Here is a 21312-nt window from a genome sequence, read left to right on the forward strand (position 1 = left end):
GTGAGTGCATTAGGCATATCTAGAAGTAAGAATATTAGCAGAGTTGTAGATACATATTGAATTGGGCTGATAAATTCAAAATTTCCGTTGATCACGTCACCAGCACCAATATCTGACACAACAACAGTACATTGTGCATTAAGGGCCGTAAGAAAGGGATTACTAACGAGAGTCTATTCGAAAGACTGGAATTTACTGCCCATGATACACAGAATGATTTTCATCACATTGCGAGGAAATAAAAGGCAGTCTGTTTGTTTGTTTGGTTTATTGTTTGTTACCTCATCACGTCTAACCACTGAACCGATTTAGATGAAATTCGGTATACAGATAGTTTGAATCCCGGAGAAGGACATAGGATAGTTTTGATCCCAAAAATTATATTAGACGGAGTCGGCGGGTAACGGCTAATGAGTAGATAAGTTTTGTGGTGTAAAATTGGGTCATACTAAGTTGTAAAGATATAAATAAACCGTTGGCTGTCATGAAACCTCTTTAGCCTGAAATGACGTAAGTACGTATATTGTTACAAATTTTAAAACTAAACTTTTCCTCTCTTGGGAGGAAAAACTATACGTAAATCCATTATTCCCGCGGGAACAATTTAGGCCATTGTCCTTTAGTATACAGGCATTGCATGGAGTAACATCATGACAAGCAAGTGTGATAGTTTGCATAAAGATCTGATACGACTCTATTATACGCCCGGTAGAACGTGTCAGATATTATTATTTTGCACGCTCCTCTGTGTGAGATGATGCAAGTGACTGTACTTGTATGTTTTTTGTACCTGGATCGGGAGCACCCGGTCCACTGGTCAGATACTGCACCAGTTGGTTGCGCAGCATCATCAGATCGCGTCGCTCTGGGTACCCGCAGCTGACTTCTCTCAGATCCACTCGTTCTCTGCCAAAACATAGAATTAGCTCACTATCCAGCGGAAAATTCACAAATTATGTTTTATTTCTTGGTCAACATGACACATTTTCGGACTGTGTACCTGTAAGTCTCTGACCGCATTTACTGCCGGAGACAGAGTGGGCTGCCAGATGGGCTGCTCAAAAGAATTTAAGATTAGCATGCCAAAGCGTGCGACTTTGGACGCTAAAGGAGATTCACGCAAGCGGATTTTTTTGTTACATTCATTTCATAAAGACTACGTTAATCTTGACTGAGAAAGATTGATTCGGCAGACTTGAATTACTGCAAGCATTGGCGTGCATTGGGTCTATTCCAAGGTAGGCAGTTGGTAGTTTGCGCCGCAGCAGCACGCCACCAGCACTAGGGGGTGCAAGGGGGTGCACTTGCACCCCCCTGACGTAAAAGAAAACACATAGAACAAGACTAAGGTACAGAATGTAACCAATAAAAGCACCTCCCTATGCAATGCGAGACGCGATGCACCCTTGTGAAAATAATTCTGCCGGCGCCCATGCTAGCGCTACCTACCCTACTGCCTACTCAATGCACGCCATAGGCTGTAAGCTATTCAAACATAAACAGGCTCACTTGAGATACAGTAGCAGCCCGCGGCGCGCCTCGCTGGCGGGATCCTGCCGATGCTGTAGGCTCAGCATCATGCCGTAGAGAACCAACTGCCCGCGGTGCTCCGCCGACGCCGACGCTCGACCGCTTTTAAGCTCTAACGGCACTACCGCAGTCTCGCGTCCTGCAAAGTCGAGAACAGAAAGCCAGAGTGAATAAGCTGTTACTGGACCATTGGGCTACATTCAAATGGCTATTTATAAGGGTTTGTACAGTCGAGTAGGTTTCATAAACTTGGAGCATAAATTTGATCAAAAATAATTATTACACGCATCTCTTCGTGTTCAGATATTTTTGATCAAATTTTTGCTCACAAGTTAATGAACTCGACTGTACTTTCTTTAAAGGCCGGCAACAGACAAGTGACTCACCTTGAATTATATTTACTAACACACTCGGGAGTTATCACGCTAACAAAACGAGTAATAATTACCTCAACGTTTCGACCACATTACAGGGGCCGTTGTCCGAGTAGACTGAAGTTTATCTTATCATGTTTAACGCAGTCTCGCGTCCTGAAAGCGAGAAGAGAAAGCCAGAGTTTCCAGCTGTATGACAATTGGTACATTCAATTGGCTATTTATAAGGGTTTGTATTGTACAGTCGAGTAGGGTTCATAAACTTGTGAGCCAAAATTTGATCAAAAATATTATTACACGCATCTCTTCGTGAATTTTTGATCAAATTTTTGCTCACAAGTTAATGAACTCGACTGTACTTTCTTTAAAGGCCGGCAACAGACAAGTGACTCACCTTGAGTTATATTTACTAACACACTCGGGACTTATCACGCTAAACAAACGAGTAATAATTACCTCAACGTTTCGACCACATTACAGGGGCCGTTGTCACGAGTAGACTGAAGTGTAGGTTATCATGTTTGCTTGGCAGTGTCTCCAAGAGTTGTAGGTATTCATGAGCAGTGGTGGAGGTTTCGCATCGGATGACCCTCTTGGTCGTTTGCCTCCCTCTCATAATAAAAAAAACATCTGCACTTACCACCAGGTGAGATAGAGGTCCATCGCTGGTAATTTTTTTAATCACAGATTTTTATAACAAAATTGACAGCAGAGGAGCAGGTTGAGTGAGGCTAGAAATTGAACAATGGCGAAACCAAAATCTCGACATGGCGAAATCATTGATAGTATTGGTGGAGCCATACTTTGACAAGTAATTGAATTGAATAAATACAGTAGCCAACAAATAGTACAGTCACCAGCATTAATATCTGCCACAGCGGAGCGTGCAAAAATATCTGACACGTCCTTCCGGCCCTAGAAATAGAGTTGTATCAGATATTTATGCACGCTTGTTGTGTCGGATATTGGTGCTGGTGACTGTACCATCATCATTATTATTGTACTGTCATCAGAAATACGCATAAATGATAAGTTTCGTGTCAATACTATTCTATATAATACATAGTTATAGGTGAAACTAATATAAAACGTATAAAAATTCAAACCACATACCTTTTCTCTCATGTATGGTGACTTGTAGAGTGGCGTCTATTTTGCCCTTAGGCCCAGCTCTGGACAGCACAAATTTTCCTCTATATCTAACACCTTATCTATGTTTCCGCACCATCTATCTTTTTGACCCTGGGAAATTAAGCTTCATTACAGGCAGACTGCTTTCCAACCGCAATTTTTGCTTATTTCAGATTACAGATAAAATTACCTTAATTTTATGATTTAAATTCGGGTTTTGTTCCGCGTACCTTGATTTTAGAGAAGCTCGATGTTTCGGCACAGTTGCATGCGCCATGATCACGAGACGACTGGAGAATTGCGGGTATGCTGGTATAACTGTCGGTCAGAAAAATAAATCGGACGTAACCGATCTACCCTCTTCCTAACAAGTTGCCCACAGCCGAAACATGAATGCAACTGTGCCGAAATATCGAGCTTCTCTAATATCAAGGAACATATGGGGAACAAAACCCGAATTTAAATCATAATATTAGTAATGATCGCGATAGTCTAAAACATTGTGAAAATTACCTTATTTGGAGGTGGTTTATCTGACATGTAAACCTGCATGAATTCAGCTAGCGGTGATATGTATTGTTGAATGTTGGAGCAAGCCTCCTCCTCAGACAAACCCGCATCATACAAACTCTGGATTGATTCTTTTAATATTTTACCAGCCTCTTTCCGTAGCAGATCAACGGTTTTTATATTCTGCGTAAGAGCTTTTTGGACTAATTCGTGAACTAAAATTCCGATTGTCATCTGAAACAAATAAAGATGCTTTGAAGGTGTGCGGCGACGAATTCGCCGCCAAATTGTAGCGTCGCACGGAGATGCGGAGTCAGTGAGTCATATACCATGTGGTTTTTGTGTACAAATCAAGATTCTACAGTCAAAGTGTGATATCCGCCTAACAGTATAATGTGGGATCTATTTTAGTTTTGGACTTTTTCTTTGCAAATGAAAAAGAAATTTGTATGACTGAAGGGTGGTCTATTGTAGTGGAGTCTGAATGAATATTAATACACACTTTTATACTAGATACAACAGAGAAATCTCTCTCTAGGCGGATGTAATCACTTTGTAGAAATTTGCTGATGTCTCATTTGCAGACATTTTTGTTTCCATGCACTATAGCACTAAAATTACATTATATATGACTGAGCAAACAAGCTTGAAATTTGAGGGGTCATTGAAATTGATTTCATTTACTCAATTTAATTATTATATACTTATTATAAAGTAAATATATATAATAAAAGTACACTGTCCTACACTCAGATAAGTAAAGAGCAAGACAATGGAGTACATTGTCTAGCCTCCTTTTTTAACACGCTTTTTATTGTTATTCTTTATTTTAATTACATTCAGAAAGTTTTCTCACAGCAGAATTAGCAGAATCAATGCCTCTCCACCTCTCTTGCAAAACAGCTTTCCGCTTGCAGAACACTCCAGCAACAACACTAGTGGAGGATATGAGACGGTCTGGACGCAGCACTATTAGTCCAGTGGTATTAGTAACACTAAAACAACCTGAGGCATCTCTTGAAGCCAGGATACTGATAGTGTCACCAGTTTGTAGGGGCGTATCTAACCTGAGAAATTAATAGAAAGTGCAAGTTTACTTATTTGTTGATTTCAAATTATTTCAATTTTTAATACATGCTGTATATTAAAAATAAATAACACAGAATAAGGGGTAGAAATTATCCAGATAATTATATTCATTGATAGTTATCTGGTTATTATCCAAGTGTAAGTACTTATTGTTAATTGTTATGTTGCTTGTTTTATGTTACCCACACTAAGATGCACAACATAGACTTTTACACATAATATCATACATAAATTATTTAGGTATAAATTTTATTATCACACATTTATTTTAATAAGTATCCCCTGCAACTCTGCACACGAATTTAACATGGAAGAAATAATATATTATCAGATGTGTGGTGATTACAATGTACCTAGGTAGTAAATACTAAGCCCTACTTGAATGTGCAAGCAAAAGCCAGTCACTTCCCTTTAGATCACAAGCTTTTATTTAATGTTCAATGGTTGTTGGTATGGATGTAGTTTGGAAGATACCACATGTACAGTCAGCAAAAAAAACTTACATTAAAAATTACTTTTTACAAAACTTATTTGTGTTTGAAATGCTTACCATATCCCATCCACACAACAATAACCTCTATTGTTAGTGGAATTCTTTAGCCGCAATTCCACTTTATGGGGGTGACTTGTTACAGATTCTATTGTGCAACGCTGCATTGTGCTTAGGTCTAAGTCTTCTACAACATCCTAAAACATAAAAAAAGTATAATAATACATCCAGTTTATTGTATTAGCCTGTTTTATTGGCCACTGATAATGTTCCAGTCTTGAATGACACAAATAAATAATATTGAATGCTTAGATCACAGTTTTAAAAGAAATATTTAATATAATGATAATAATGACATTATTTCTATTTGAAAATCATTTATTTTTCTTTATGAAATAGTCTGGCAAACAAAGAAGTGGTTCTTCTGATGGACCCACCCATGAACAATCCAAATTTGAGAGAAGCAGACTCATTACCAGCCTAGAAATCAACTGATGATTCATCACCATCATCATCATCATATCAGCCATGGGATATTCACTGTTGGACATAGGCCTCCCCCATACACAAGCCTCCAACGAAACTAACAATTAACAAAAATGAAATAAATAATTTCAATTCTGAGACAAACCTCATTCATATCTTCTGCCCAGTCATCACCAAACACACTATCAACATCTTGATCACCAAATTCCAGAACTTTGCCACATTTTTTATGTGATTTGCTTATCTTTAGAGGTGATTTTATTGATTTCACTGAACTGCTTTTTTTAGGAGTTCCTGCAAAATTAATGTTTTATATGAATATCAATTTATTACAGGCAAATGTTGAAGATTTCCATAAAAAAGAGAAACTTAAAAATAATGTTATAAGAGCACAAAAGTTCATTATACTTACCATTTAAAAGCTTAACAGGTGTCTTATCAATATCAAAACTATCATCATCATTTAGGTCATAAAAATTTGGTGAAAATTTTCCTTGGCATACGACTTTTTCATGATTATTAGATTCAATTTCATGACCATCATCAAGGATGCTCAAAATATTCTCCCCTATATTAGAAGCTACACAAGGCACTAACGGAGACCTGTTCTTCTTTGGAGTACAGTTGTTTCTACATACACCATTATTTCCTTTAATTTCTACATCATCTAGAAATAACAGACTATCAAAATCATTCAGTACTTTATCTTTTTTCACACCATTTTCTTTGCAAGGTGATTTCTTAAAGGTTTGATGTGTTCGATTATCACATTTTAGCTTTTTATGTGTGTCCTTCTTAGTACTCAAACATGATTCGACAGGCTTAGGAGTTTCGATACAAATTGGAGATGTTGCTTTCCGCTTAACTGGTTTATCGTCACATTTTGAAGGCAAAATAGGAGTTTTCTCTGGCGATTTCTGAGAACTATTTAAATTGGTGGTTTTAAAAAACTGGGTTATTGATTTTTGATTTTTCGGCGGCCCTGCTTGACCCTGTAAATAAATTCAAGAAAATCAGATTAGTTTGCCCGTTTGCTTTTGCTTGTTTACATTGTGGATGATAATTGTAACAAACCTTTTTCAGGCTTAAAGATTTAGGCGGCATAGCAGAATATTGGTATAAAGACACAGTTCAATTAAAGCATAACATTGCAGTAAAAGCACAACAATAAAGAAGGATAGCGAACGAAATACAAGAAAAGTCACTATCAACTACTCCCGTCCCGCGAAAAAAGTGACATTGGCAATTTGGCATTGACGTTATATGCAAATGTTGCCAAAAATTTACTCAAGATTAGCCCGAAAATGAAAGAAAAATTCTCTTACACTTTTTTTTTATTACTTTAAGGAGGAAAACGCTTAGGCGGGTCATATTTATTGTTTATTGTTATTAAATATAGGAGACAAAATAGAAGAAGTTAAAAATAAAAATATTTATCTGAATCATTTTTAATATGAATAACCAGAAAGGTCGAACATAAAATGCAAAATTGCTATCATATCAAAATGTTTTGCGCGGAAACAACCTGTAATAGTAAAGAATTCCAGTTATTTTTTTACATAATAGCTTTGCGTTTGACTCAAATACGATTCGACGTCTAACGGTTCCCTCAAATTTTGGGTATTTTATAAAATGGCAAGGTGTGTTGCGTTTTGTTTTCGCGTGTTGGATGACATTAATATTTACTTTTTATTGTTGTGATGGTAAGTGTAACCAAAATTTAGACTATACTGAAGACACATTTTCTAAATTCAGTTTACAGGTCAAAATTGTTTTATTCATAAATTCCTAAAACTCGCCGGTTTTTTTAAAGACCATTCTACTCTACCCTTTTTCAAGTCAGTCTGTCAGTCACTGTCCGTCTGTCAGTGGTGTCAGCAGGGCTACTCCGAAACTCGAAATTCGAAGTTCGTGTCGTGCGGTTTCTCTCGCTCTCGTATCAAACTATAAACAGTGTAAGTGTCAGCTAGGGACCGCACGACACGAACTTCGAGTTTCGAGTTTCGGAGTAGCCCAGCAGTCACAGACTAGACTATGAGACTACTAAGTGTCAGTGTCAGTCTCAGTCAGTCCAGTCAGTGACAAATGTTTTGAATTGAGGTTAGGACTCGTGCGCGTATTTACCATCTATTTAATCAATTCCGCACATATTATTACTGTAAAAATGTCACGAAGGCCAGAATTTCAAGCACCACCAGAAATCGTAAGTTTTCTTGTTCCCCTAAAATAGTAAGTATGTAGTTAAAAATTACATAGATTCATATTAGGAAAAATTATACAACTTTTCCTTTATTTCAGTTTTATAATGAGGACGAAGCTAGGAAATATACCCAAAAGTAAGTTTTAGTTGTTAAAACAAGAATATCTCTACAAGTCACAATTTTGCAGAGGTTTTGTTATACATAATGTTCCTTATTTTATATTTTTAGTTCGCGAATAATAAACATTCAAGCAGAAATGACGGAGAGATGTCTAGAGCTGTTGTTACTGCCTGAAGATACTCCATGTTTACTCCTGGATATTGGCTGCGGCTCGGGGCTTTCAGGATCAGTGCTGGAAGAAAATGGCCACATGTGGATTGGCATGGATATATCTAATGCTATGCTTGGTATGCTTTAAAATAAAAAAATGTTTATAATATGTGTATGTAACTAGAGTATCTACTCACACACAGTGTGTTCTGACAGGATATCAGTTTTTTGTGACACAATTCACAATTATTATTCAATTGATACACAACTTTGATAGTATTCATTTCTCTCTAATAGTATTTTTAAATTTATTATGGTGTAGTTATATTGTAGTGTTTTAAATTTATTTTATATGTCTACCAATCGTCTGTATACAACTTCCAACTTCTTTTTGAAGCAATTAAAGATCTTGGTTTTATTTATTTCATTTATTTGAGTTGTATAAAAATATAAAAAATAGACTTATGTTGTGTATGGCCCTGTTTAAGCATAGCACAATATTAATAATAATAAATATTATTATTTATTCAGATAACTAGGATCCATCATAACTACCTCAATATTATAACTACCTTATAGGTATTTGTACAATTATTGTATGTACTGTTTTTATTTTTTCAGAGGTGGCCCTAGAGCGTGAAACAGAAGGAGACCTAGTCCTCAGTGATATGGGTGAAGGTGTTCCATTCAGAGCTGGCTGCTTTGACGGAGCAGTGTCTGTCTCGGCCATCCAGTGGCTGTTCAATGCTGACAAGAAATCACACCAGCCCATTAAGAGGCTATACAAGTTCTTTAGTACCTTGTATGCATCACTGGTGGGTGCCAAATTACAATATTATACAAGTTATAATGTGTGCAAAATTATAATTGATCTCAGTTTTAAATATTTCATGCTTTTGACATAGTAGTACCTATATTAAATCATGTTAAAATAAAATGAAAAAATTAAAATGATTTATTGTATAAAAAGCTTATAAACAAGAGTCTACGGCTCTGGATTCTGGGCTAGATAATTTTTACGCATTTTCTATATCAGTGTTAATACTATTAGGTTACTGTTACACATGCTACTTACTAGCATGAAAGCATGCTACTATTGAACAAATGCTACCTACTAGCATGGGTGTATTGTATAAGACATGTGCTACAATTAAGCATGCTTTTTTAGTGGCTTACTGGTACTTCAGGTACTAGCATGCTATAGTAATGAGCATATGTAAGGTGGCCTTTACTATTGTGTATTGTGGTTCCATCTATTCAGATTGGTACCAGTTATTTGTACTTATTGCTTGAATTAAGTAAAAAAAATTTATGGTTTTTTTTTATATGGCCATGACCAATTTAGTTGTTTTTCAGTCTAGATCAGCAAGAGCAGTTTTCCAGTTCTACCCTCAAAATGAGACTCAGCTAGAGCTCCTCACATCTCAAGCTATGAAGGCAGGCTTTTATGGAGGTGTGGTTATAGATTATCCAAATTCAACAAAAGCCAAGAAATTCTTTCTTGTGCTCATGACAGGAGGATCAGCACCACTGCCTCAAGCTCTTGGTAATAAAACATAAACTATTATTCATTTCAATTATTTTTAAAAGGCAGTGGAGCAAATATAATAAAAGCTTGTAGTTCACTAATATAGACTTTCACAGAGTAATGCTTGCATCAATTAGATATTTATTATTTATCACTATAGTTTTCCAAAGATCAGACATTTAATATGAGTAAATTGTTTTTGTAAATTTGGCACGTCAAATAAATGGCATCGGGAGGTCCATTTGACATTACAGTCTTGCTTGTGATTGGCTCATTTAGTTATTTAACCATTCACAAATATAACGCAAATGTTAAAAATAGTGAAACAATACTAGCTCCAACTAGTTGGTCACAGAAACTCATTACAGTAGTTACATAATGAACCAATTAATCAAAACCAGATCCAGTTTTAAAATATGTTATGGAACTATTCCTCACTTTAATCATAATAAAAGACTTCTTGATAATGAACATTATTCTTATTTCTAACAGGGACAGATGAAGAAAGTGATCTCCAAGTTAAATATGCCAAGAGAGAAGCAAGCAGAAATGCGCGAGGCAAGCCCCTTAAGAATACAAAAGCTTGGCTTTTGGAGAAGAAGGAACGGAGACGGAAACAAGGCAAAGATACCAAACCAGATACAAAGTATACTGGTAGAAAAAGGAGTGGCAGATTCTGATAACTATTTATTGTTACTTATAAGCAATGTATATTATATTATTTTAGAAATAAAAACATTAAAATAACATCATTGTTTTTTAATGACATATTTCCAGACTGTGTCTACTCCATGCCCTATTGTTTCTATTGGAACCATGTTAGGTAGAGGGAATCTACAGGCGACCACAACAGTACCACTTTCCGTTTCAGCTAACAATTTGCTTTCAAATTCTGCCATCATTTGTTCAACACCAAATATCACAATATTGTTGTATGGCTTTAAACTAAAAGTCCATAAATTTCGTCTATAGAATGTAGTATTTTGGCTTTGAGAAGAAAGAAGAGCGGCTATCCTTGAGTAGTAGACTAGCCAAGGATTGAGTTCAACACCGTCTGCTTTAAAGCCTAGCTGGGAGGCTGTAAATACAATTCTTCCATCTCCTGAACCTACGTCAAGAAGCCTGCCACTTCGACCAGCCAGTGCTCGGGTAACTCCGGCTAATTGCTCGGTCGTAGCCGGAACGTAGGGCAAGCAAACCTTTCTCAAAGCTGGCGACACGAATGGAATACAAACAATACTGACTCCGACGGCTAATCCACCAGTTGTATAAATTAAGATCTTTCCTGCTGGTGAGAGCTTCTTAGGAGCTTTTGGTTCTGAACCGATTAGTTCCAATTCCATTATATAATTTTAGATATTTCATGAGTATGTTTGTTCAGAGTTGAGGTTATTTTTTGACACTTGACAGATAGGTTTGACAAACAGCTGATAAGCATGGACACAAATAACGTCATATTTCTTTTAATAAAGTTTCTATTCACTATCAAGCGAAATGCTGAGTTTGAAGCTTTCCCAGAAATTAACGTGAATAGTGATTTTAATATGCGGCTGGCAACACTGTACTATGGATCCGTCAATAAACGTCAAAAAGCGAATTGGTTTGATTGGAGCCGGGTTTTCTATTTTCTGACGAAATAATATTATTTATTCTGCACCATGACTGCTTTCGAGGAGTTCGGGGTGCTCCCTGAACTAGCTAAAGCCATCGATGAGATGGACTGGACCTTGCCCACGGACGTTCAGGCTGAAGCGGTTCCTCTAATTCTGGGTGGTGGCGATGTTCTCATGGCTGCAGAGACCGGCAGTGGAAAGACCGGTGCTTTCTGCTTACCCATTCTTCAGATAGTTTGGGAGACTCTTAAGGATATACAAGAAGGGAGGGTTAATAAAGTGGTAGCACAGACTTCCTCGGAATGGACGATGTCATTTTTTGATCGGAACGACGCGCTGGCTGTGACACCAGATGGCTTGCGTTGTCAGTCGCGAGATCAGAAGATGTGGCATGGATGCAGGGCCACCAAAGGCGTGCACACGAAGGGCGCTTATTATTATGAAGCCACTGTCACTGATGAGGGTCTTTGCCGTGTCGGATGGTCTACACAAGCTGTAAGTGATATTTTGACTAATTATCAAATTGGAATTCTGTCAATGTATATGCAACTCTTGCTTTGGCATTACAATAATCCATTTTTCTTTATATAATAGGCTAGATTGGATCTTGGCACAGATCGTCTGGGCTTTGGATTTGGTGGCACAGGCAAGAAATCCAATGCTAAACAGTTTGATGACTATGGCACTGCATATGGAAAAAGTGATGTCATTGGTAAGTTGCAATTTCATAATTATTACACAATAAAGTTTTTATTTATTCAGTGTTCTATTTATTGTTTAGTAAATTAAACACTGGGCTTGCATGGTAACTACAGCCCAAGCTCTCTGATGTATATTGGCTAGAAATGAGAGAAAAATGATGTTAATAATAATTTTATTGTAATTAAAGTATTGAAAACAAACACAAATACAACCCATACAAAGAAACCTTATCTTGAGATAATTTTCTAATTCCATGAAAAGCCTGTAATTATTTCAGAATATCTATCTATCTTTCACATGATCTTTTCAAGAAATACATTTTATTTTAGGTTGCTTGTTAAATCTTAATGCGGGCGAGATTCGGTATACAAAGAATGGCGAGGACTTGGGTGTTGCATTCAAGCTGGACCAGTCACGGCGCTCTGACTGCTACTTCCCAGCCATTGTGCTGAAGAATGCTGAGATGAGTTTCAACTTTGGGGCCACACCTTTTAAGGTAAAACTTAATGTCCGTCACTATGAAGAAATCAGATCTAAATAAAATATAAATGTAACTACTTGATCTATAGTAATTTTTTTATATCAATTTTAAAAAACTTTTTGTTTCTGTAGTGATGTCACTTAGCATTACAAAATAAGCTGAAAAGACAAATTCATGAATCAAATCAGCCCACATCCACCCACTGCTAAGTAAAGGCCTCTTCACCTTCACACCACTTTGCCCAGTCCTGTGCCAGTCTCATCCATAGTTTAAATATGCTTGTGAATTGTAATAATCTGCTTTTTGGCCGGTTACTTACTTAAATTACTGCACTATGAATTTTGGCCAAGAATGGCAAAAAATAAAACCAAAGATTCAGCTGCTCACAGGTTTTCACTCAACTCTTTATAGATAATCTAAAAGTAGCCATAATGCTGTTTTCTAGAAATATTAAGATTTATTTAGGCATTAATACATGAATACTGCATAATGAGGATGTCACGGATGCAGCTTTGAGAAGGGAAGAAAAGATAAAACCATAGGCTACATCAACATGAGTGTAGCTGTTAAATTAGAAGAATAGGGGGGCTCAATTTTATCATTACGTGTCTCAGGTAAATACGCATGACCCAAAAAAAATTGACATTTGTTTGCAGCATCAGCCTCCCCAAGGGTATGTGGGAGTCAGCCAGGCGCCCAAAGAATGTGTGAAGAACAATGTAGTACAGATGGGACTGGCGACAGAGAGCAAGCCCACAAACAATGCTCCTCAAGCTATCATCATTGAGGTAATTAATAAATAACATTCCTTCTTCGGGTCTCCCTGTACGTATCGACGCGGAACGCTTTATGTTCATGGCAAAAGAGTTTTTGCTCTTCTTGCGTGCACATAAAGCATTAGTTTACGCGTCTCGTTTGGTGTAGACCCAGCTTAGCATAAAGTCAAGATTTCATTCGCACGGCAAACCTTCAAAATATGAAAATACAAACTGAGACATGGATGCACAGAAAAACCAGAAAAAGAGACCAGCACTGGGAATCGAACTCTGGTCCTCAACATTCCGTGCTGCGTGCTATAACCCCTACACCACTGCTGGACCGGAATCTAGACACGAATTTTTCCAATGCATACATATCTCAGGTTGCTTATTTCTACTATGCTACTTACTTACTTTGCTTTTTTTGTCTCAGTTTGTATTTTCGATATGGTTTCACGGGATACCCGTAAAAGTAACAAATTTTAAGTTGAAATATAAAATACAAAAAGACTCCAAAAAACCAATCATAATTCAAAATATGACAAAGTGGTAAATGGTGGATGATTTTCTGCGCAAGATTGATTTTGGCCCAGCTTAAAACTTTATTCTTACTATGTTATATTTGTATTTTACTACAGCCATCACGCGAGTTGGCTGAGCAAACTTGCAACCAGATCACTAAGTTTAAGAAATACTTGGACAACCCCAAAGTAAGGGAGCTGCTGGTCGTCGGAGGGATCAATGTTAAGGACCAGATAAATGCACTTAGTGCGGGCATTGACATTGTGGTTGGGACGCCGGGCAGACTTGAGGATCTCATACAAGGAGGTAAGCTATTGCTTCCCATCAGGTGACCCACAGCTGTTATCCTAAAGAACCCAGAGCCCCTAATTGGTAAAAGACAAACCCACACAAAAGCACATTACCCTTTCCAGTAATTTATTGAATCAGTTACTTTTCAGAGGTCCATATCAACAAACTAAAACCATTACTTTGCTCATCTGCGACCTTAGGATAGCTACATCTATGCAAGAAAAGTGTGTTCATGCAGTTCCTCTACCTTTACACTGTAGGAACACACAGATCACACAAACCCAATTTTTACCACCGCCACTCAACACTAACCGTTTCGAACTCAACCAGAGTTCATCTTCAGAGCAATACAACCATTCACCATGCTACCAGATGCAAACCAAAAAAATAAATGGTCATTTTAAATCCCCAAGTACCCACTTTATTTTTCTCAAATGTAAACATCAAATGTTTTTTTTATAAAATTTTAAGTCATCTTTTACTCATTCTAACTGTTTTAAATTAGACCCAAGCAAGTAAGGGAGAAGAAACTAAATTCACCCAGTTATCAATAATCCTACCCTTACCAGGTTACCTGGCTCTGACGCACTGCCGCTTCTTCGTCCTGGACGAAGCCGACGGCCTCCTCAAGGCGGGCTACGGCGAGCTGATCGAGCGGCTGCACCGGCAAATGCCCAAGATCACCTCGGACGGCCGCCGGCTGCAAATGGTCGTGTGCTCGGCGACGCTGCACGCTTTTGAAGTCAAAAAAATGGCTGTAAGTATTTTGCCTTGTTTGATTATCACTGAACTGCAAATGTTTACCTCGTCTTCTTGATAGATAAATAAATATTGATTTCAGACGGTTTTGCATCCATCGCTTACCATCAGGCGATCCGTTTGCTCGTTATCCTCATATTCCATAAAAAAAAAATTGTGTAAATAACTCTCAATATATGTTAAGGCTGCGTTGCCACCAGAGCTGTGCGAGGATGTGTTGTGAGGAATGTTTGTCATGAACCAATAGAAACGCTTAATTTACCTATCATTGCTCAGCGCGGTTCTAGTGGTAACAGCTCGGCGGAGCGAGGATAGGGAAATGAACCGTTTCTATTGTTTAATGTCAAACACATTCTTTGCACATCCCTGGTGGAAGCGCAGCCTAAAATACACCACGCCAATATCGTTTAGGTCTTACACCAGGGGGGCTACTACGAAATTCGAAGTTCGTATCGTACGTAACGTCCCTCTCACGCTCGTAATAAATAATATAAGCATAAGCGGGACGGCTAGATAGGAAGTTCGAATTTTCCACTTCATAGTATAGGGCCAGTGCTGCTAGGAACTCATAGTTCAAGAAATTCTGATCGCAGGATAAGCTGATGCACTTCCCGACATGGATCGACCTGAAGGGCGAGGATGCGGTGCCGGAGACCGTCCACCACGTCGTCGCCACCGTCGACCCCCAGAAGGACCGCTCCTGGGAAATGCAGCACAGGTGAGAGCATTTCATTTTCATCGCACTTTGCTCATAAGCAGTGTCGTAAAAAGACAAAAAATATACAATTTTACTCACAAATGTCACGAAAAACATCGTATGTTATGTCGCTCGGGCTGCACTGGCATTACGAACATCGACTCGAAGACTGAGGGCTTCTAATAAACTCTCGTTCGTCATTCCTTATTTACCGCCCTTAAGACTCAATGTACTGTTGTTTCAGAGCGGTTGCGTGCTCATATTTACCTTGAGAACAGAGAAGGATTATACAGGGTGCTCGCTCGGGAGGAATCCGAATAATTTTACCAGCGTGTTCGTGTATTTGAGCGTTTTGATCGCTCGGGTCAAGCGACAGAATCTTCCCACTATTATTTCAACAGCTAAAGGACAAGTCGCGACAACTTTGATCAAACCCGATTCTGCAATCATACCGTCTCTTGTTATCATAAAAAGTTTACCGGCGAGAAGTTTTTTTGGAATTGAGTCGCCTTTAGGGCCAAAGGCACTATTAGGTCTTTGCTTTTGTTTACCTTCTTGTTTTACCCCCTGTTCACCATTCATTGATTAATTTATTTGACGGATAACGGACGGAGACGGCATCACATTAATCCGTCAAATAAAATTAATCAATGGGTGGTGAAACGGCCCCTTAGTTTCTTATAAGGGCAGTCGGCGGGAAAAATCGATTATGGACGACGGGAAGAGATGATCCAAGCCCTATAGCTACGAAGTGCAAAAATCGAAATTCGTATTTTGCTGTCCCGCTGACGCTAATATTATTTAATACGAGAGTGAGAGGGACGGTACGATACGAACTTTGATTTTCGTAGTAGCCTCCCCTGACAGTGCCGGACTTCCACCGGCCAGAGCCATCTCTTTAGACAGCATCTGTTAAAAGGAGGATGATGAAAAGAAAACGCCAAATTTGTGCATCGGTTGCATTTACTGGGTTTATATGTATTGTTTTTGTTAAAGGCATATATTAACGGACGGCGTGCATGCTAACGACAACATTAACAGCGGCAACACGACGCCCGAGACGCTGTCGGAAGCTGTCAAGATACTCAAGGGCTCGTATTGCGTGCGGGCCATCCGGGAACACAAAATGGATAGGTGAACTAACATTCAATTACTGATTAGCTGTATCCTCCTGGGGTTCAAAGTGATAATACTAGGACATATTGTTAGCAATAGAACTTATATCTTTTAAAAAAGGAATAAAGTGTAACTTTCTCTGTATCATTTAAATTTATCTTTATTTATCTGTGAGGCATTAAGTTTTAAATTTCGATGTCAATTTTTGTTATATGGTGGGTCGCAGGAGGGTATAGTCAATTTATTCTTAACTGTTGCAATGGTTACATTTTTGTACCTTAAAAAGGTATTTTAATTTTATCCTGTTTTGTATATTAAATATGAACCAAACCACAGTGCACACAGTGTGCCACAGAGTAGCAACATCTTGAAATTACTTTGAAAGCACAGCAGTGAATTTTTTTGATAGTTAATTGCGCAAACACCCCCGACAATTTTGAATCAATCTCTAATCCTTCAATTATTTTTTTGTAACCAGATCCAATTAACAATTAATAGGTTCCATCCTATATAAATAAAAAATATTCTTAAAACCGGTTCACAAAATGTCGACTAATACGCAAATATAAAGTACAGTCAACTACAAAGATATCGTTATTTTTAAAAGTCAATAAAGTCGTGTGTATTTTTGTGAATTTGGCCGTATCTCTTTGTATAGGCAGTGCTACGAGAGTTGAAGTGATCCGAATGATTACACACACAACTACAAAATCTGCGAGCGTGACCTCAACTCTGGTGGCACTACCTATAATTGACTGTACAGTATAACCTTCATTTCTTTGAAATCTGTTCAAATGGTAACCCTTGCAGAGCTATAATCTTCTGCCGCACCAAACTGGACTGCGACAACATGGAGCGTTACTTGAAGACGTTCGGCAACGAGTTTTCCTGCGTGTGCCTGCACGGCGACCGCAAGCCTAACGAGCGGAAGGCCAACCTAGAGAGCTTCAAGCAGAATCGAGTAAAATTCCTTATCTGTACCGACGTGGCCGCCAGGGGCATCGACGTTTCTGGATTGCCTTTCAGTAAGTGACCGGTTTGAGTTTTGTAGAAGCATTTATTTCATTTGCAACATTCTGATATATAAGTACATAGTTTAGAATCCTTGGACCCAGGATATTTTTCATCACACTTGCTCGTAAACAGCGTCGAAACATGCAGGCTGCCTTGATTGCAACCCCCCAAATAAAACCCTCGACCTTAATGTGCTTTTCATGAAACCCGTGGTCGGTAAATGAGTCAGTGCCCGTACTGATGGCGCTGCGCATGGTGTAGCAGCAGGACCACATGCACACGCGGCTCAGGCACATGCTGAGGGAGGGGGAGGGCGGCGCTGCCAAGAGCGCAGCCTAAGGTATCGCCAATATTTGGAACAATTATATTTTTTTTCTTTTAAAAATATAAAAATGTACTCGCAAATGTGATGAAAAACATTGTATGTCGCACGGGCGGTACTAGAATTACGAACATCGACTTATTAAAACCCTCAGTCTTCGACTTCGGGCTGCTAATAGACTTTCGTTCGTAATTCCTTATTTACCGCCCTTAAGACACAATGTACTATTAATCTCGGAAAATTGCAAATGCCTAACACATTACACACTTGAAACCACAATCACTTTATTCATTTTTTTCTGTCGTACATACGGTATGAGGTGAAGGTGAAGGTAGAAAAGATGGTGCGATCGCCAGCGCATGAGCGTTAGATGATACAGCCTTTAGGAAAAATAACATATATTTTTTGTTGTTTAGTGATCAACGTGACTCTCCCCGACGAGAAGTCCAATTACGTGCATCGAATCGGGCGCGTCGGTCGCGCGGAGCGGATGGGTCTCGCCATTAGCCTCGTTTCAACGGTGCCCGAAAAGGTAATATTACACTACGGCTATACTTCGTTTTTCTTTAGCATTAGAAATAAGGTAAACGATCTTGACGTGACTTATTATTGAAAAACACTTTTGAAAAATAATTCACAGCCAATATGTAACAATTATTAGCAAGGACATATGATAATTAATTGACATGCTTTTGGTATCATAAGTAATAGTTACTGATTTTTTTTAACGTTTGTCAATAAAAAGACTCGTCAAGATTGCTTACCTTTTTTCTAATGCTAAAAAAAAATTTACAGGGTTGTCACAGGTGGTTGAGTTAGTTTGACTGAACACCCTTGTGTTTTTTTTTAAATTTATCAAAATTACAGTTAACACAATTCATGTTTCCATACGTTGATTGATCGATATTCAAAATGTACCGCATGAGGCGTGACTACACTTTAGATGAAAAATTCCAATGGAAAACTTAACAGAGGTGTTCAATCAAACTAAACCCTAAACAATTTGAATACACCTTGTACTGTTTACTAACATCTTGTAACGTTGCTTTGTTGCGTTGCCCAGGTTTGGTACCACGGGGAGTGGTGTTCGACGCGCGGCCGCAACTGCCGCAACACGAACCTGATAGACGATCGGCCTAAGGGCTGCTGCATGTGGTACAATGAAATGCAGGTAAAACTTTAAAATGAGCGCTATTTTACAACATCCAATGTGATACTATGGTCTGTCCAGAATTCGAGATACTAAAATGACGTTTCATGTGTTACCTGTTTTTTGCGTCTCATAAATAGTGATGTGCCGCAACCGGTAATTACCGAAAGATTTTGTAGGTACCTATGTATGTATGTCGTAAAATATTAAGATATGAACGGATCCGTGATGTACTAAAATGTAGGGCACTTAGGACATTCTAGATAAGGTAAAATAGGTCTAATAAAAATGCGACCGTTTTCGAGATATTTCGACTTTTTATAGATGTTGATGTTTAAGTTTCAATTTCATTCTAAGTAAGTTTTACATTAACTAAATAATATGAGAATAATGAATATTTGATTTATTATTCTATGATATGAATATCTAAATAAAAACACGAGAAAACGCACTGATCACATCCGATGACAATACGAGTAAAGTAACGAAAATCGGTTGAATACCACTTGAATATGAAAAACATGAACAATGACGTTGTGTGATATCTGAAGGCCTACTCCGGAATTCGAAAATCAAAGTTCGTACCGTAACGTCCCTCTCACTTACGTATTAAATTAAATAGTAGTGTCAGAAGGACGGAACGACACGAACTTCGAATTTCGTAGTAGCCCTGCTGGCCCTGACTACGAAATGCAAAACTCGAACTTCGTATGTTGCCGTCCCGCTGACGCTTATCTCATTCAATACGCGAGTGAAAGGGACGGTGCCATACGAACTTCGTTTTTCTAGTTTTATAGTAGCCCCTCTGTATTATTTTTTACGTTGGCACTAAGTGATGAACACTGTATTTTTACCTGTGCTTAGATTTCATCACTTTATCGTATGATAAAGTAAAATGGAAAGTAGAATATTGAATGCATTAATGTTATTTTTGCTATCGTAAAATAAACATTTTATCGGTTATTTACGAAACCGAAATCACGGAGCAGCACTGTTCCTTTTATGCTGGCCACATTATTTTTACGTTTGACATTTCAGACTGTCATTTTAGTATCTCGAATTCTGGGACAGACCATAGGACATGTATAAAATCTGTATAAATAAAAGAGTCGCCGAAATGTATGTATACGTATAACTCCGGAATTACGGTACCAATGTGTTAATTATTAAATATTTGGGAAATAGGCCTTGTCGAATACAAGGCCAAGGGGAACCGGCGTATTAGAGTAGTAGAGGTAAAGTAATGGATGGAATATTTAAAAAAAAACAACCCTTCTTGTGAAGTCACGTACCCGTGGTTCAACTAATTAGTCCAACTCGGAAATATTATATTTACATTTATTAATACAAAAATAAGTAGGTTAGGTTAGTTAGGTAACTTCAGTTGCCCGAAGGACAAAACACCCAGAAAAAGAAGCTCCGCCCGTAGGCGGAGCTCCGTCGAAAAGCAGTTGGACAAACTATAGTTGGACCACGGGTACTAAACGTCTTGTGAAACATCAATCTGTAGCATGAGTATAAGAATTCGGTATCAACACTATGTTTTTTTATATTTGTTTGTTACAGTATCTGGCGGATATCGAAGACCACTTGAACGTTACGATCCAACAAGTGGAGCCAGACCTTAAAGTACCGAGCAACGAGTTTGACGGCAAGGTCGTTTATGGCCAGAAGCGGACTCAGATCGGTACCGGGTATCAGGTAAAAATACACTACTAATCTTATTTGCGCTTAGACTGCTAGTCTGATTTTGATACAACTTGTACAGTCGAACAAATTAAATCATAACCCAGGGAACCTTTTAATAATCAATTTCACTATAATTTCCTTGGCAAAAGTATGAGATGTCAACATGACGTAATATTCGCAGATGTTTCGTTTGGCTTATGCCACGCACTACGCGTTTTACTTGTTTCGTCAAGTAGTCAGTCGGCAGAAAATCGATAAGTAGATCACCTGCTGTCGATTATTCATTTTGTAACTGACACACACTGTATAAAAGTGTAATAAATGAAATGTTTCAGGACCATGTGTCACAGATGGCGCCAGTGGTGCGTTCGCTGCAGGACCTAGAGTCGCAGGCGCAGCTTTACTATCTAAAGATGCACCACAAAATTACTGCTGCTTGAATCTCAAGTAAATTAATTAATTTATATACTGTGTCGCTACGTAAATAAACCGACTGATTTTGCGTAAATTTTGGTGTTTTGATTTTATCCAGCTTTTGACAAATCCTCTCAAGTGCCTTGTCACTGCAATAGAAGTGTACTATTGCAAT

General features: G+C 38.2%; 4 protein-coding genes across 5 annotated transcripts in view; 2 read left to right on the plus strand and 2 right to left on the minus strand.

Annotated features, from left to right (window-relative positions):
- Nucleotides 1-10358, plus strand: part of LOC141431203 (18S rRNA (guanine-N(7))-methyltransferase) — a 10587-nt gene extending 229 nt beyond the window's left edge. Inside the window, exons 1-6 of one of the 2 annotated variants that reach the window (XM_074092269.1) lie at nt 7691-7813; nt 7909-7946; nt 8040-8218; nt 8703-8896; nt 9438-9627; nt 10102-10358. In XM_074092269.1, the coding sequence (XP_073948370.1) occupies nt 7775-7813; nt 7909-7946; nt 8040-8218; nt 8703-8896; nt 9438-9627; nt 10102-10289 (828 nt within the window). In that variant the 5' untranslated portion in view covers nt 7691-7774 and the 3' untranslated portion in view covers nt 10290-10358. Of the gene's footprint in view, nt 1-7690; nt 7814-7908; nt 7947-8039; nt 8219-8702; nt 8897-9437; nt 9628-10101 lie in introns of those variants that run through there. The other variant, XM_074092270.1, reaches the window with a different exon arrangement.
- Nucleotides 797-6862, minus strand: LOC141431202 (uncharacterized). The gene is made up of 9 exons (XM_074092268.1): nt 6685-6862; nt 6023-6602; nt 5756-5904; nt 5185-5321; nt 4402-4612; nt 3549-3779; nt 3018-3146; nt 1510-1669; nt 797-906 (listed from the first exon to the last, which is right to left on the minus strand). The coding sequence occupies exons 1-7, from the start codon at nt 6712-6714 to the stop codon at nt 3054-3056; spliced, it is 1431 nt and encodes a 476-aa protein (XP_073948369.1). The 5' UTR covers nt 6715-6862; the 3' UTR covers nt 797-906; nt 1510-1669; nt 3018-3053.
- On the minus strand, nt 10282-11026 carry LOC141431204 (ATP synthase subunit C lysine N-methyltransferase). Its single transcript, XM_074092271.1, has one exon. The coding sequence runs from the start codon at nt 10950-10952 to the stop codon at nt 10359-10361; it is 594 nt and encodes a 197-aa protein (XP_073948372.1). The 5' UTR covers nt 10953-11026; the 3' UTR covers nt 10282-10358.
- A 150-nt stretch (nt 11027-11176) lies between these two features.
- Nucleotides 11177-21231, plus strand: Ddx1 (ATP-dependent RNA helicase Ddx1). The gene is made up of 13 exons (XM_074092266.1): nt 11177-11717; nt 11817-11934; nt 12254-12420; nt 13062-13193; nt 13802-13991; nt 14546-14733; nt 15329-15453; nt 16429-16566; nt 17359-17573; nt 18301-18416; nt 18948-19055; nt 20601-20735; nt 21059-21231. The coding sequence occupies exons 1-13, from the start codon at nt 11268-11270 to the stop codon at nt 21161-21163; spliced, it is 2187 nt and encodes a 728-aa protein (XP_073948367.1). The 5' UTR covers nt 11177-11267; the 3' UTR covers nt 21164-21231.
- The last annotated feature ends 81 nt before the right edge of the window (nt 21232-21312 follow it).

The sequence above is a fragment of the Choristoneura fumiferana genome, chromosome 9 (genome assembly GCF_025370935.1).
Source record: "Choristoneura fumiferana chromosome 9, NRCan_CFum_1, whole genome shotgun sequence".
NCBI classification, from domain to species: Eukaryota; Metazoa; Arthropoda; class Insecta; order Lepidoptera; family Tortricidae; genus Choristoneura; species Choristoneura fumiferana.